The 14,024-nt window shown below is 40.1% G+C and overlaps 1 protein-coding gene across 2 annotated transcripts in view; it reads left to right on the top strand.

Annotated features, from left to right (window-relative positions):
* stxbp1a (syntaxin binding protein 1a) overlaps positions 1 to 14,024 on the top strand; it is a 35,660-nt gene that overhangs the window by 2,599 nt on the left and 19,037 nt on the right. For both annotated transcript variants that reach the window (XM_083929275.1, XM_083929274.1), the window contains exons 2-4: positions 12,472 to 12,521; positions 13,203 to 13,284; positions 13,383 to 13,459. In XM_083929275.1, coding sequence (XP_083785401.1) covers positions 12,472 to 12,521; positions 13,203 to 13,284; positions 13,383 to 13,459 — 209 coding nt within the window. The remainder of the gene's footprint in view (positions 1 to 12,471; positions 12,522 to 13,202; positions 13,285 to 13,382; positions 13,460 to 14,024) is intronic.

The raw sequence follows: 14,024 nt of genomic DNA, 5'->3' as shown, positions 1-14,024 counted from the left end.
CACTCTGTTTGGCTGAGGTGAAGCTGGGATGGGATTGGTGGAGGTTGTGGGGGCAGAGAGGGAGGGCAGCACCATCATGGGTCCTCTCTGCAGCAGTGGATGTAGCGGCCAGGATGAAGGAGGGGGATGGGCAGCAAGCAGAGCTTCACCTTCTCCTTCCATGACTGTATATGAGCATCAGTCCCAGAGAGCAACAGAGGGAAGATAAAGCTGAATGACGAAGTTCTCTGTAGCCAGGAAAAACCTGAGCTGTTGGATATTTAATTAAAAACAATGGTTTATGAGACTGAGGGAGCACAGCGCTTCTTATTTTTTGATAAATTCCAACCCTGTGTTTCAAAAGATATAGTTACTAATTCAATAAATACATGGTTTTACATGACATAACCACATGGTAAAGCTTAGTTTGCTATACTCCTTTTTGGCCTTTTTGTGCCTTTATTTGATAGTGACAGGAGAGAGAGGGGGTGGGGGGTGGGGGGTCGACATGCAGAAAGGACCAGGTGGGAATCAAACCCGGGTGACTGATTGAGGACTCTAGCCTCTGTATATGGGGCGTCTGCTCTAACCACTGAGCCACCAGTGGCGTTTCTTTTGACATTGCGATAGAAACACTATTAAAGAATAATATAGGACAAACATTTTTCATTTCATATCATTTTGATGATAAATATCATATCGCCCAGCCATATTTCAGAGATTATACATTGTTACTATAGAATATACGCCATATACTAATCGTCAGTGTAATATCTTAGCAGTTAGGACTCAATACATTTGTACTGTTCAGTGCAGTTCAGTTATTTGAAATATACTCATTTGCTGTCTTGCTGAGAATGAGATAAGGGTTTTGACACTACTGTCATGTCTGCTATAAGAGCTGGGGTCAGGAGGTGGCTAGCTTAGCATATAGACTGGGGGTAGGGGGAAGCAGCTAGCCTGACTCTGTCCAAAGTTCAATATCTTGGTAAACAAAAGCCGGGCACAGTGACTATGCAGCTTCCCAGAGTATTGACATCACAGTGAGGGTACCAGGTTTGGTATTGTTTTTTTCTGTACAGAGAAAAAAATACCTTGTGACGCAGCTTAAGAGTACTGAATAACCCCCCCCCCCCTCCCCCAACCTTAAGTTGTTGTTTTTGCATTTCTCCTATATCTATGTAATGAACAATTGAGATTCAACAAGGTAATGAATGAATTTAAGAGGTGTATAGGGTTTATTTTGGATGTTTGGATTGAGCCAGGCTAGCTGTTTCCTCCTTTGTGCAGTCTATATGCTAATCTTAGCTAATCCGGTCAGCAACCTCTGATACTGAAAATGGAGCCAACGTGGAAGCGCTAAACACTTTAGTTCTTCTAATGTCCACTTGAAGCTGGCTCCAAAAGCGAGTCAATCCCCATAGAGCTCCATGTTAAAATGCCCAACTTTACAGCAGAAATAAACATGCTTACAGCCTGGTACAAAAAACGGTTCAGGTCTCTAAAGCCCGTTAACGGAGTGCATGTTTATACAGCTCACCTGTTTAAATGATATTAAGGCTTAAAGTTCTGCATATTTAAGGGCTGGCCACATTGGTGACAGATGGTTGCCGTCACAGCTGGCTAGCATAGATCGTAGGCATTATTCTACCCTCCTCAGCTCCATCCACCTCTTTGCCCATTTTTGGATTAGCTGGGAACAGGCGGAGTCAGGCACTGCCAATATGGAGACGGCCAGAGCCACCTGCTTTAAGCTTACTTTTGGCTCTTCAGAAACCTATGGGTGATGTCACAGAGATCACATTAATATTTTATACAGTCTATAGGCTAACCACATCCTGATTCTAGCTACATATTCAATGCACATATATGAGACAGACATTGATCTTCTACTTGAACTCTTGGAAAGGAAGGGAAATGTTGAACTGTTTCTTTAAATACCTGATTTGTTGTGATCAGTTCACTCTTACTTGGAAGTATCTTTGTAGAAGAGAAGGAAGTAGGAAGATTAAACAGAAACAGAGGACACACTCACACACACATACACACACAAAGCCTTCATCTGACCTTGGAAACGTCACTGAACCAGAGCATCACACACTTGTCTGCGTTCAGTGTCTGACGCAGTGCCTGCAGCCCCTGGGCCTCTGTTAAACACACACACACACACACACACACACACACACACAACAAATACTCCTACACGCTGAAAATGAACAAATACTTCCAAATGAATTATTGCCGAAAAGTCATGTCGCCGTGGTTACAGAGCATGAAGGGCTGGCTGAAAAAGAGCTCTCTAATTCAGGGTAACAGAGGCTCATAATCTTAATGAATTCCCCTTCTCTCTCACTGAGGAAGAGTGCTGTGTCAGAGCTGGCAGACATCCTCCTCCTCCCACTCTTCTCAGCAGCACACGACTGCTCTCTCCATCTTTCTTTTGCATATATACACACACATACAGTGGAGACATATTTAACACACTGAAATATCTACATACTGTTTATAAAGCCAAGTAGGGCCAGCCAAGATGCTCCAGCGACTAAAAGGAAAAGATGATTAAGGAGATGGAGAAATGTTAGAAACAACGTGATGGTGACGTGTCAAGTTGTTATTTTAACTGAAAGAGAATTTCATATGCAAAATAATATAGATTTAGGCTTTTATGCTGTACATTAACCAGTACAGTTTTGATGGAGGAGACTGCAGAGCACCTAGAGCTTCAGACAGAGCTCCAGGCAGGTTGTTGCAGCCTGCAGCATCACAATGCATCACTTGTTTCAGTCTATTGCTGTTGTTTCTCAGATTCACTAGTGGAGAATTTGGGTATTTTTAAACCAAGACTTTTATCTGGATCTGTATGAATTTGTGTTAGTGACTAATGGAACAACATTTTTTAAATTGGTCTAGTATTGGAGTGAGAACGCTGCAGCCTGGTAGCCGCAAAACGGGCTGCAATGTAATCAAACTGGAATATAAACTGCTATATACAATATTTACATTAAAAATACGTAGGCTATTTGTTTTTGCCACTGACAGGCTCATATTGTTATTATACTGTAAGTGTCTGACTACATTATGGAAAGATGCCGTTATCCTACCATGCTTTGGTGTGTAGCTACAGATGCAGGTCAACACAGTAGCTTTAGCTAACAGCATAAAGCTGGATTCATACCTGCGGATCCGGACGAAATTCATCCAAACATTGTCTACCCTTCATACTTCCGTCCAGTTTCAGCGTTGTTATGAATGTTACACAATACATCCTCTAAAGGGCAGTGCCGTGTCGCAAATTACCGGCATCAACAATCGCAAACATAGTGTCTTTAGAGGAGATGATTTTACTGTTTGTCATACAAAATCGACAAAAAGGGCGCAAAAAGTGGACCGACACCCCTATGGGCGATTTTTTTTTCTGTGTTCTTTCTTTGGTTTTGCCATTGAGAGAGCTGGATGACGAAAGTTACTTCCAATACTTTAGGATGTCCGTCGCTACTTCTTTTTCTGTTTGAGTTTTCTGGCCTCTGTCTGCTGCTACTTTCGATGGGTTGCTTTTTAGCTGTTTAAATGTGCAGTTATTACTCTCTTCTTCGACAATTTGGGCGAATGGAACTGACTCTATCCCTACTCTATACTGCCCCCTTGATTTCCGGTGGTATTGCTCCATTCCGTCCGGAGCACTCCGGATTCGTAAGCTCAGAGGCAACGTACGGACGAAATGACCTCCGGGACCGGATGAAAGGGTCCATATTCATATATATCCATATTCATATGTACCGTAGGGTGGGAATGGGCCTTTAGTCTACATCCTCTCTGCAGAAAGTTTCTCCAATCCTGAAACAGCATTTTTCTTCAGGAAAATGTGCTTTAGTAGAATGTTTTCTCCTCTTTGGCTGGCAGCAGTGTCCACGTCAAACTGCAGACCAGATGGTCTGTAAGGTGTAGTGTATCTGGATTGTTAGGATCCATTTGTAGCATTGCTAGCCACAGCTTCAGCCTGTCTGCATCCAAAGGTAATGTTAGTCTATGAAATCTGCATGAATAGCTTAACATTCTGTTGGCACAATTTGGAAATGCTCACCATCCACTGATTTTGTTGAAACAGCTACTCTTTCAGTACTCCAACGCAGCAAACAAACGCTGTCACCTTGCGAGACATCACCATCTTTCCATAATACAGTCAGTCACACACATGCATGGGAAAATAGGGTCTAGACTCTAATTTGAAAAATACTGAAAGTCCCCTTTAAATCTCTCTTTTGTTAGTTTCTTTAGGATGCTTAAAAACCAAGACCATGGTATTCCTATGCGCCTTCTATAGCCGAAAACAATTGATTAATTTGTGACCATTTTGATAAGCGACCCATTTTTAAAGTCACCGTGAAACAGCAGTTAGATAATCTGAATCTTCCATAATGTGTTGTATTTCTAATCAAAATGGAATATTGGGGTATAATTAAGAGAGGGATTTGATGAAATTGTTGAGGGATTTGAGTTGATTGCTTATAATGTGCGTGCTGTAGTGAGTGTGGAGTCGCTGGAGAATCACACTGATTTGGAGCTGAAGAGGACTGTTGGCCTCCAGCCACACCTTCTTCACCTGCATTATTAGATCAGTAGGTGGAGGACAAAGGAGAAATGACTAAATGAGACTGCAACCACTCTGGAAATATAAACTGTGTTTGGCATGTGACATCCAAACACAAACCTCCACTCTATGACCCTAACAATGTAAACAGTGATACGTTTGATGGTAAGAAATAGCTGGTTGCCCTAAATTACATTTGATTGGATACATTATATATAGATTTTGATCTAGTGCATGGTCTGTTAAGTTTATATCTATCAAAGAGTGCAGTTAAAACAATGGTGATTGTTTTTATGGCCCACTTATGAAAGTGCTTATACTTTTTTTATTACAGTATTACAATTTGTGTGTCTGTGGAGACCCTCACTAGATGTAAATAAGTGTTAAGTTAGGCACTGACAGTTTTGTTGCATTCACTTGTAATCAGAAATCAGGAACTTCCATCTTCTGAGTCAGGCTTGAAGTGAGGGTGGAAGTGTTATAGGAACATATGTGTATGTGTATGGATTTAAGAGGGTAACATAGAGTATAGGGGATGGACTGGAAGTAGAGAGGTGAATGTGTGTCAATAAAGTTTGTAGAATAGCGCCCGTTAACGTGACAAGATGGCGGCTCTGAAAGAACAGGCTCGTCTGCAGATACATCTTACCACCAAAGAGGCCGCTAGAAACAAGGTATCTCAAATCTTACGGAGTATGACTTTAACATAATTTAAACCTGTAAGTTCTACAAAAAAATCCTTATGTCTTACATTCTTAGCAATGGAAGAACCATGTATGTACACTCTACTACAAACACTAACAACATGACAGGTGCTGAGTATTTATTCTCTCTTGCGCACCACAAGTTTAGGCTTTCTGATCACTGATCTAAAAAGTGTTCAACTTTAAACACTGCACTCAGCCCTGGCCCTGTTTTTACCCAGTCGTCCAATCACACTGGAGGAGGGGCAGGACAATTAGGCTACTACAAAGACAAACTGTCTCCTCATGTACAAATGCAACAACAACAACGACAACAGCAACAATCGAGTAAAAATGAATTCTGCTGGACTGTATATATCTGTATATATACTGTACATCTGCCCTCTGCCCTTTCTCTCTACGTGCTTCTGTCGTCGGCCCGTTGGCTTAGTGGTTGGAGCCCCCGTGTCCAGAGGCTGAAGGTCATGGGCCGCATTCGACTACAACCTGCAGCTCTTTGCTGCACGTCATCCCTCTCTCTCTCCCTCTTTCCTGTTTCCAATCAAAACCACGTTGGGTCAGATGAGTTGAAAATACAAAACATGTCTTTTCAGCTGAAAAGAACTGTACGGAGATATCATATTTACTTTTTAAATTCATTCTAACTGGGGGCGTCCTGGGGTAGTTTTCCAAAACCAGGTTTGCAAAATAGTCATTGATTAGTCAGCTGGTGGGCATTGACCTCATTGTTTAAGAAAATAGTTATTTTGTGCAGCATTTTCTTTAAATGCAGTTTCTTAAGTGGCATTTAGCATGTGAAACACACATGCATACATACATACATAATCCTATGTCTAGGTAGTGCAGAGGTAAAAGACAGCCTGAAGACCACACAGACTGTAACATTCATGCTTTTAAACTGTTCACAAATTGTGTCCTTGTTGCTGCTTTAGCAACTTCTGTTGTGTGATAAGGGCACATTCATCTGAGCTTCCTGTCACAGAAGCTCCTTGCTGTCGGGTGAATGAGATGGGATGACAACTCCATGTGTGTCACAAGTGTGTAGGAGGCCACTTCTCCAAAATCGTAGTTTCTTTTGTTTGTTATTACAGAAGATATGTATTCAAAAGCGTGTTAATATGTTGACTTTTACTATGTTATCCGGTTGTTAAGATGCGTTCGGCCGTTGTGTCTGTTTTGTTCCAACAGAGCGTTTGGACCCAGAATTCGTATCTTGAAAGGGTGTTACGTCAGACTTAACAGCCAGATAGTGCCAATTAGAGCTGCAAAGACTAATGGATTAATCAATTAGTTGTCAACTATTGAATGAAAACTATTTTGATAATAGATGCATCAATTCGAGTAATATTTGTTTTAAAAAACGGTAAAGATTGTCCAATTCCATCTTCCTGTATGTGCATATTTTCTTGTTTCTTACCTCATCTATGACAATAAAGTGAATATCTTTAAATTGTGGGCGGTACAAGACATACAAGGACGACATCTTGGGTTCTACTAATCAATTAATAGAGAAAATAATGGACAGAACAATCAACAATGAAAATCATTTTTAGTTGCGGCCCTACTGCCAATGTTACTGACGCTTCCACACCAGTGACCGGCAATGCTAGGCCCACTGCCCTTTGAAAATATAAAGCATGTCTACACTGTTGTTTTGTGCTAATGTGGGCTCATATATGGCTTTTGCATCTGCTCAGTTGTCAGGCTATAGAGGTTTGTCAATGTTAACTGCGTATATATATACTTTACAGACTGTCAGAATTTCTCTGTGCTAAGGTCTCACGTCTCCACATTTTCTCTGCTCCCGTACATCATTCATCATCAGTGCAGGTCATGGGAAAGGGTCTTCACATCATTTATCCATTTCCTGTTTTGGCTTGTTGACCTGCACCTCTCTTCAACCTGCATACCTCTGAACTCACATTAGATGGATGCTGGAGGCCAGAGAAGTCCTGCTTTTCTCACACTGGCACTGGTTAGAAGAAGAAGAAGAAGAAGAAGAAGAAGAAGAAGAAGAGGAAGCTGAAGAAGAAGAAGAATTCCTTTATTATGAATACAGCAAGGGAAAATTCAGTTTTTTCACTCTGTTATTATATTATTCATGTTACACACACAGGCATGAAATACACACATGCACAGACAGGACCTATATACATGCAATAAATGGAGAGATGTCAAAGCGAGGGGGCTGCCAATGGATCGGCGCCCCGAGCTGTTGGGGGTTCGGTGCCTTGCTCAACAGCACCTCAGCAGTTCCCAGGAGAAGAACTGGCACCTCTCCAGCCACCAGTCCACACTCCATTCATGGTCCACACAGGGACTCGGACCGGCGACCCTACGGTTCCCAGCCGAGTCACCTATGGACTGAGCTACTACCATTACTACTGCGTGTTATGTAACTGCAGGTCTGTCTGACCAGGCTGCAGCTCATATCAGGCCATAAAAGCAGACTAACTCTGCAGTCTGCTACACCTCGTTTATATTTTTGAATCAATTACGTACAAAATCAGTGCTCAGGATACATTGAACAGCAGGGAACCATAGCGATCTGATGATGGTGATGTTTCATGCTGCATTACCTTTTGACTCTCACTGAAGAAATGAACCTCACCCTGAGTTAAACAAAACAAATGGATCGCCAAATCACCAAGGGATGAAATTTACATGTATTCATTGTGAATTAATCCGTTAATAATTTTCTTCAATTAATCAATTGTTTGGTTTACAAATGTCAAAAAGACAAACATTTCAAAGTGGTGTCTTATACTCATGATATATTTTTGCTCGACAGTCCAGAGACCTTAATGTAATCATTTTCAATGACATAAACAGAAGATAGCTGATTTTATGTTGTACATATGAGAGGCTACAACCAGCAAATGTTTGGTAAATGATAAAATGACTATTACTATATTACTATATTATTAATATATTTCCAGATATGTCAGCAATTTTTTTAAACGAAATAACAATGAAATAACAAATTATTTCATCTCTATTTTGAATATGCTCTAAAATCCAAAGTGTCCCGATGTAGAAAATAATAGACTCCATGGTGAAATGCCACTGTTATTTCCCCATTTTGTCTTTCATTTCTATATTGCTAAAATCAGCTGATCATTTACGCATCATCACTTATACAGTATATGGCATAGGTTTATTGATGGAGCGAGACAGAGACCTGGCTTCATGTGTTCCTTATTTAAGTTCTTTACATTGGCTTGTTTAAGAACCTACTAGTTAAGCGTCCTGTGCTTTTTGGACAAACAGAGATACAAAAATCTCTGAACTGAAGAGTGCTGAAGGCTGTTTCTGTATTTCAGTGCAAGCCCTGCTGAAATGTCTGCCCGCCTGTCTCTTTAAGATCAGCCGTGTCAGATTCTCTCAGGAGTGATGCTGCTGTGAAGCTGAGATCCAGAGAAAAAATGGGTCATGCACTCATAGGTGAAAGTCCCTGAAGGGGTGAGAACCAAGGGGCGAAGAGGAGAAACTGGCAGCTCTTCACTGCTGTATAATGTGTAGAGTCAGTCAGGGCTGACAGTGACCTAATCAGTGATCCAATCTGCAATATCACTGTATGAAGCACATCACACTTTTGTCTGTTCAGAATCAGAATCAGAAAACCTTTAATGTTGTTTCTTATTGTGGCAGTATATATATAACTATATATATACATATATATTGTTATCAGCTGCTAAAGTGTGTATACATTTTTTGACACACCCTATATGTATGCATTTTTTATTCAATCTAATGTGTTTGGCAATTTCTTTTTTTTAAAGCACGTAACTTACTCTTCAGATTAATATAGCAACAAACAAATATCTGCTGTGTAAAGATAATGGGGCGTAATGGTGTCCTGAGCAGAGAATGAAGTCCCTCTCCCTTTGTGTGTGTGTGTTGTAATCCCAGTTTCTCTGTTTGCTGTGATAGACAGTCTGGCCACACGGGCATGTGTAGTGCAATTTCGATATTTCGATGAGAGCCATGTGGAGGTCTATCCCAGCCCGCTTTTCATTTTCATTATTTTGAGTAGAACACCGTTATTTGAAGTTCCTTTTTTTTGTTTTATGATTTGCCAAAAATGTCGTGCCTTTGGTGTGTTTTCATTTTCTTGCTGGCTCTGCCATGAGGATGTGTATCCTGTTAAACGGTGTGAGAGATTATGAGGTGTGTGTGTGTGTGTGTGTGTGTGTGTGTGTGTGTGTGTGTGTGTGTGTGTGTGTGTGTGTGTGTGTTTGTGTGTGCCCCTCTGCCTGTTTGGTTGACACAGCTGTTGCACTGTGTTGTTTCAGGTCCCTTCCCTTTTGTCTGACTGGTGTGTTCCTGTGTTATTGTGCCTTTATCAAGAGGTCAGAAAGGAAAAATCCACATTTCTGTCTTTCCTCAACGTGGTTTTGATCTTCATTCATCCGCTTTATATTTCTGTCTTCCTAGTTTCCTCATTTTCATGACTCAACACAGCACATAAAAGAGAGGAGGGAGAAATTAGCTTTGAAAATATATTCTCAGAATATTTAAGTTTGTAAATATAACTACAAAAAGTAATGCACTGTAAATTGTTTGTATTACGGTGAACTACAGGTTGCCCTTCCACAAAGTTAAAATAGTCATATTTCATAAGAAATCACATGAACCCGTTGATGAGAATGGGTTGCTCATGTTCACAAATAATTGAAATTTGTATTAAAATGTCAGTTCAGTGACTGAAGCTGCCTCTATCAGAAACATGCTGCTGCACAGAACCAGAGGAAACACATCAGCTGCTGCAGAGGAAAAGAGAAAAGGAGTGTCGGATATCCCCACCGCTTCTTTGTTTGTAAAAGTGTCTCAGCCTGAAGCCAGAATGAAAATCAAGTGGGTTTTTAAGGAATAAAAGTGAACAAGCTTTAGGTTCACAACTTTAAGCATTTAGCACAGATTTGTGAGCAGCTCCAAAGTCAAAGTACTCTGTCCTTTGGAAAATAATGTGCGTCACTTTTTGTTTTCGTTGCTTTGGTTTGTATCAACCGTGCTGTTGTGCTGACATTACAGAACAGGACACAGAGGAGTCTGGGAATCTCTCTGTCATTTAGTGAGGATTATACGCGTACTTATACTATACTAATCATCTGTCCCATGGGAGGTCAGATACAGTTCCACTGACTCACGGGAGGTGCAGACCGGAGTCTGGCAGTATTTCTTGATTCACTCAATCACATTTTAGTCAGTCGTAGTGCGTATGGTGCTTTTAAAGACACATTCTGTAGAATATTTAATTATATTCACGTACATAACTGGAGTTATTCACTTGCATTCCTTCCTTCCTTCCTTCAGTCCTGTACTGTGTATGAGGGGTTTTCAATGTCTGCCACTGTTGGTCTCTCCTCATTGCATGTTGAAAGAGACATATGGGAAACAATAATATGAACGGATTTTGTCACAGCTATCGTTGTTATTTGTCTTGCCTCTTAGTTAAGGGAGATGTAAAAGCAGTATAATGTTAATTAGCTGTGAGCTACATCTTGACTTTTAGTCAAAACATTTTTAATCCTATATTTGTCTACATTTTGGCACTGTTAAAATGACACTGAACTAGCTATTAGCAGTTCATGTTTCTTGGCTGTACAGACAACTAAATGACTGTGATACTGAAGAAAACAGACATGTTGTGAAGCTGTCTTTTTCTGTTGCTTCTACACTGATTGATGGATGTTTTTATGCGATGGATATTGGCGATAATAACACCCTTTTGAGTTTAAGTCACACTGAAGGTGCTGTACCATGACTGTGTGTTCAGACATGAGTTATGACTCACAGGAGGAGCAGCACTGTTGCCGTTAACTGCAGCAATACGGGGTGCCCAGGGTTTTAAAGTAATTACTAACTGCTGACAGTGCTGATAAGTGTACCAAATCAACGGGCAAAACTACATTAACTCTTGGATTTCAGATCACTGGTGGCACTCACCTCTTCCATTCATCTTTGCCTCACTTTTCACTGACTATCTCTCTCTTCAACTCTCCCTCAGTTTAACACCATCTTATCTATCCTTCCTTCCCTCCTATGGATCCTCCTCTATCCATGTTATGTATTTGTCCTTCCTTCTTACTGTGCTCTTCGTCCCTCCCTCTCCCTGTGATAAGAGCCAATCAGCAGCTGGTGTCTTCATCACCTGGAAGAATTTGCCATTGGTAGTTTTCGAGGCAGAAAACATATTCTTGATCTTTATTTCATGTGTGTTCTGTCATCTTTTTTTATATGAGTCCTTTTTAAGCTGTGATAATCCATCAGTATCTGCGTGTCCTCAGGTTTTAGCCAGAGCCAAAGGGCTTAGCAGTTTATATTCACAGCGATCCAACATGATGTTAAACAGTAATTCACCCTAAATGGATTTATCCTAACACGGCTGGCAGATGGTTGGATCAGTCATCAGGCCAATATCAGTATCATGGCATAAACATGATCATCGTGCCGTGACCTCACAGTGGATTATTTTTCCTTTGTGGATCTTTGAGATCACAGAGAAACAAAGCACAATCACTTCCCAACAGTCTCTGTGTTTGTGTTCACTCCTCATCGAGATGATTTATTCCACTGGTGTACGTCCGTGGTCATTAACCGCGCTGGAGGCTGTATTTGACCTGCGCATGTTATTGTCCTCCAGTGTAGGAATTGCATTATGGGATTTTTAAAATCTGTGTAATCTGTACTCAGTTCTATACTACAGTGACATACATGTTATAGCATTTCTCTGAGTTGTAGTATAGGTAATATTTAAGATTTTTTTCTAGTCAATGAGTCTGCACTCTGTATATTAACAAGAAAACGTATTACAAATGCAGATGTTCATACAAAGTTTGTAACATTACTCACACTTGAAAACTTCACAAACAGCAACAGTTATTTTTTGACATTCCTAATTACTATTAATATTTAGTAACAGTAATAGATACATAAGCATGGTTAGATAAATCAGCATTTGCACTAGGGACATGAAGATTTGTCTACATTTATATTTTTATGTCCACATTTCTGATTGTTATGGAGCCGAGGCCTTCTACTCTGAAAGTGAAGATTATATCTTACTGTGGCAAAATACCACCTGTGTATGTGTGTGTGTGTGTGTGTGTGTGTGTGTGTGTGTGTGTGTGTGTGTGTGCCTTTTCATTACAAATGCATTAAAACATCTTTGCTCAACTCGTGATTTTTTTTTCACAGAGATTATGAATGATGTAATCAAGAAGGTGAAGAAGAAGGGAGAATGGAAGGTAAGAAGTGCACAGTGACAATAAAATACTCTGAAATAACAAACTACTAGAGAGCGGCGCACCCTTCTGCGACAGTTCATTGAATATTTTAGGGGTCTGGACTGTGTGTTGGACAAGACAAGCTGTTTGAAAGTGACAACTTGGGCATTAGGAATCTCTGATTTTACTATTTCCTGACCAAACAATTAACTGATTGAAATAATTATCAGACTTGACAACAAGGGAAATTACTTTTAGTCAGAGATCTTGTTCAGATAACACTCTATTTTCTTATATGCAGTGCTTGAATTGATATTGAAAAAGTGTTAGTACTTCAAACAGCAGACTGTATAGCGTGCACATGCAGTATTTGCGGGCACACATCGTACCCAATTATTGATTCATGGGTACCATTACTCATTTGTAACAGGAATCACTAATTTCACTTGTTTGAATTATCAAAAAATGTATCCCTGAAACCTGCTGGTGTCTGTTTAAACTGTTTATGAACAGGATTTTTGAGGCTCAAGCTGAAAAATGTCAAACAAAACTGACTACTGATTTCAGTTAAAAGCATGAGCAGGCTTAAGACATAGATGATCAGCATTGAGTAAAACACAAGTCACAAAGATTGAGACAGTTTTCTTGTTAGCAGCATGTAATGTGTGTTTGTATAGTAACAGTCTTATTTCCTGTTGCCAGGCCCTGATCGTGGACCAGCTGAGCATGAGGATGTTGTCGTCCTGCTGCAAGATGACAGACATCATGACAGAGGGCATCACCAGTAAGAAACAGTGGTCACATCTGTACTGTGACATTCAGCTAGTTTGTGTGTGTTCCCCTGTAACTGTGTACACGTTCACGTCTGTTTCTGTGCTCTAGTTGTGGAGGACATCATGAAACGACGAGAGCCTCTACCCAGCCTGGAGGCCATTTACCTGATCACACCCACAGAGAAGGTATGCATTCTCTCTCTCTCTCTCTCTCTCTCTCTCTCTCTCTCTCTCTCTCTCTCTCTCTCTCTCTCTCTCTCTCTCTCTCTCTCTCAGGATGTCTACAACTACTGAAAATATGATACATTATACAAACTTTTGGAGACAGGAAGAAACATTGCACATTGCTACATGGTATACCAAAATGAAAGAAAAGAAAATAATTGCAAAGTCATTTGAAAATAAAATGATACACATTTTAATGATTTAATGTATAGGCAATATACTGTATTACAAGAGAGAATAAATAAAAAGAGGAGTCATAGTTTAGTTTAATATATATATATATATTTAGTAGATTGTATTGCATTTACTGTTTCTGTGTTTTTTTGTGATGTCTCTTTGAATACCTTTTTAAAGTGCTATAAAAATAAATGTATTATTATAATTTGAAGGAGCTCAGCACAGTTTCAGGGGTTTGTTTTGATTGTGTTGCTTCAATGGCATTCTTATTATTTCTTTACCATGTAAGTATTCCCTTTTGGTTTTGTGCCGTTGTTTTAAGCTTTTTTGGCATGATGTGTTGAGCGAA

The sequence above is a fragment of the Echiichthys vipera genome (genome assembly GCF_963691815.1).
Source record: "Echiichthys vipera genome assembly, chromosome: 16".
NCBI classification, from domain to species: Eukaryota; Metazoa; Chordata; class Actinopteri; order Perciformes; family Trachinidae; genus Echiichthys; species Echiichthys vipera.
This window is presented reverse-complemented; position numbering and strand designations above follow the sequence as displayed.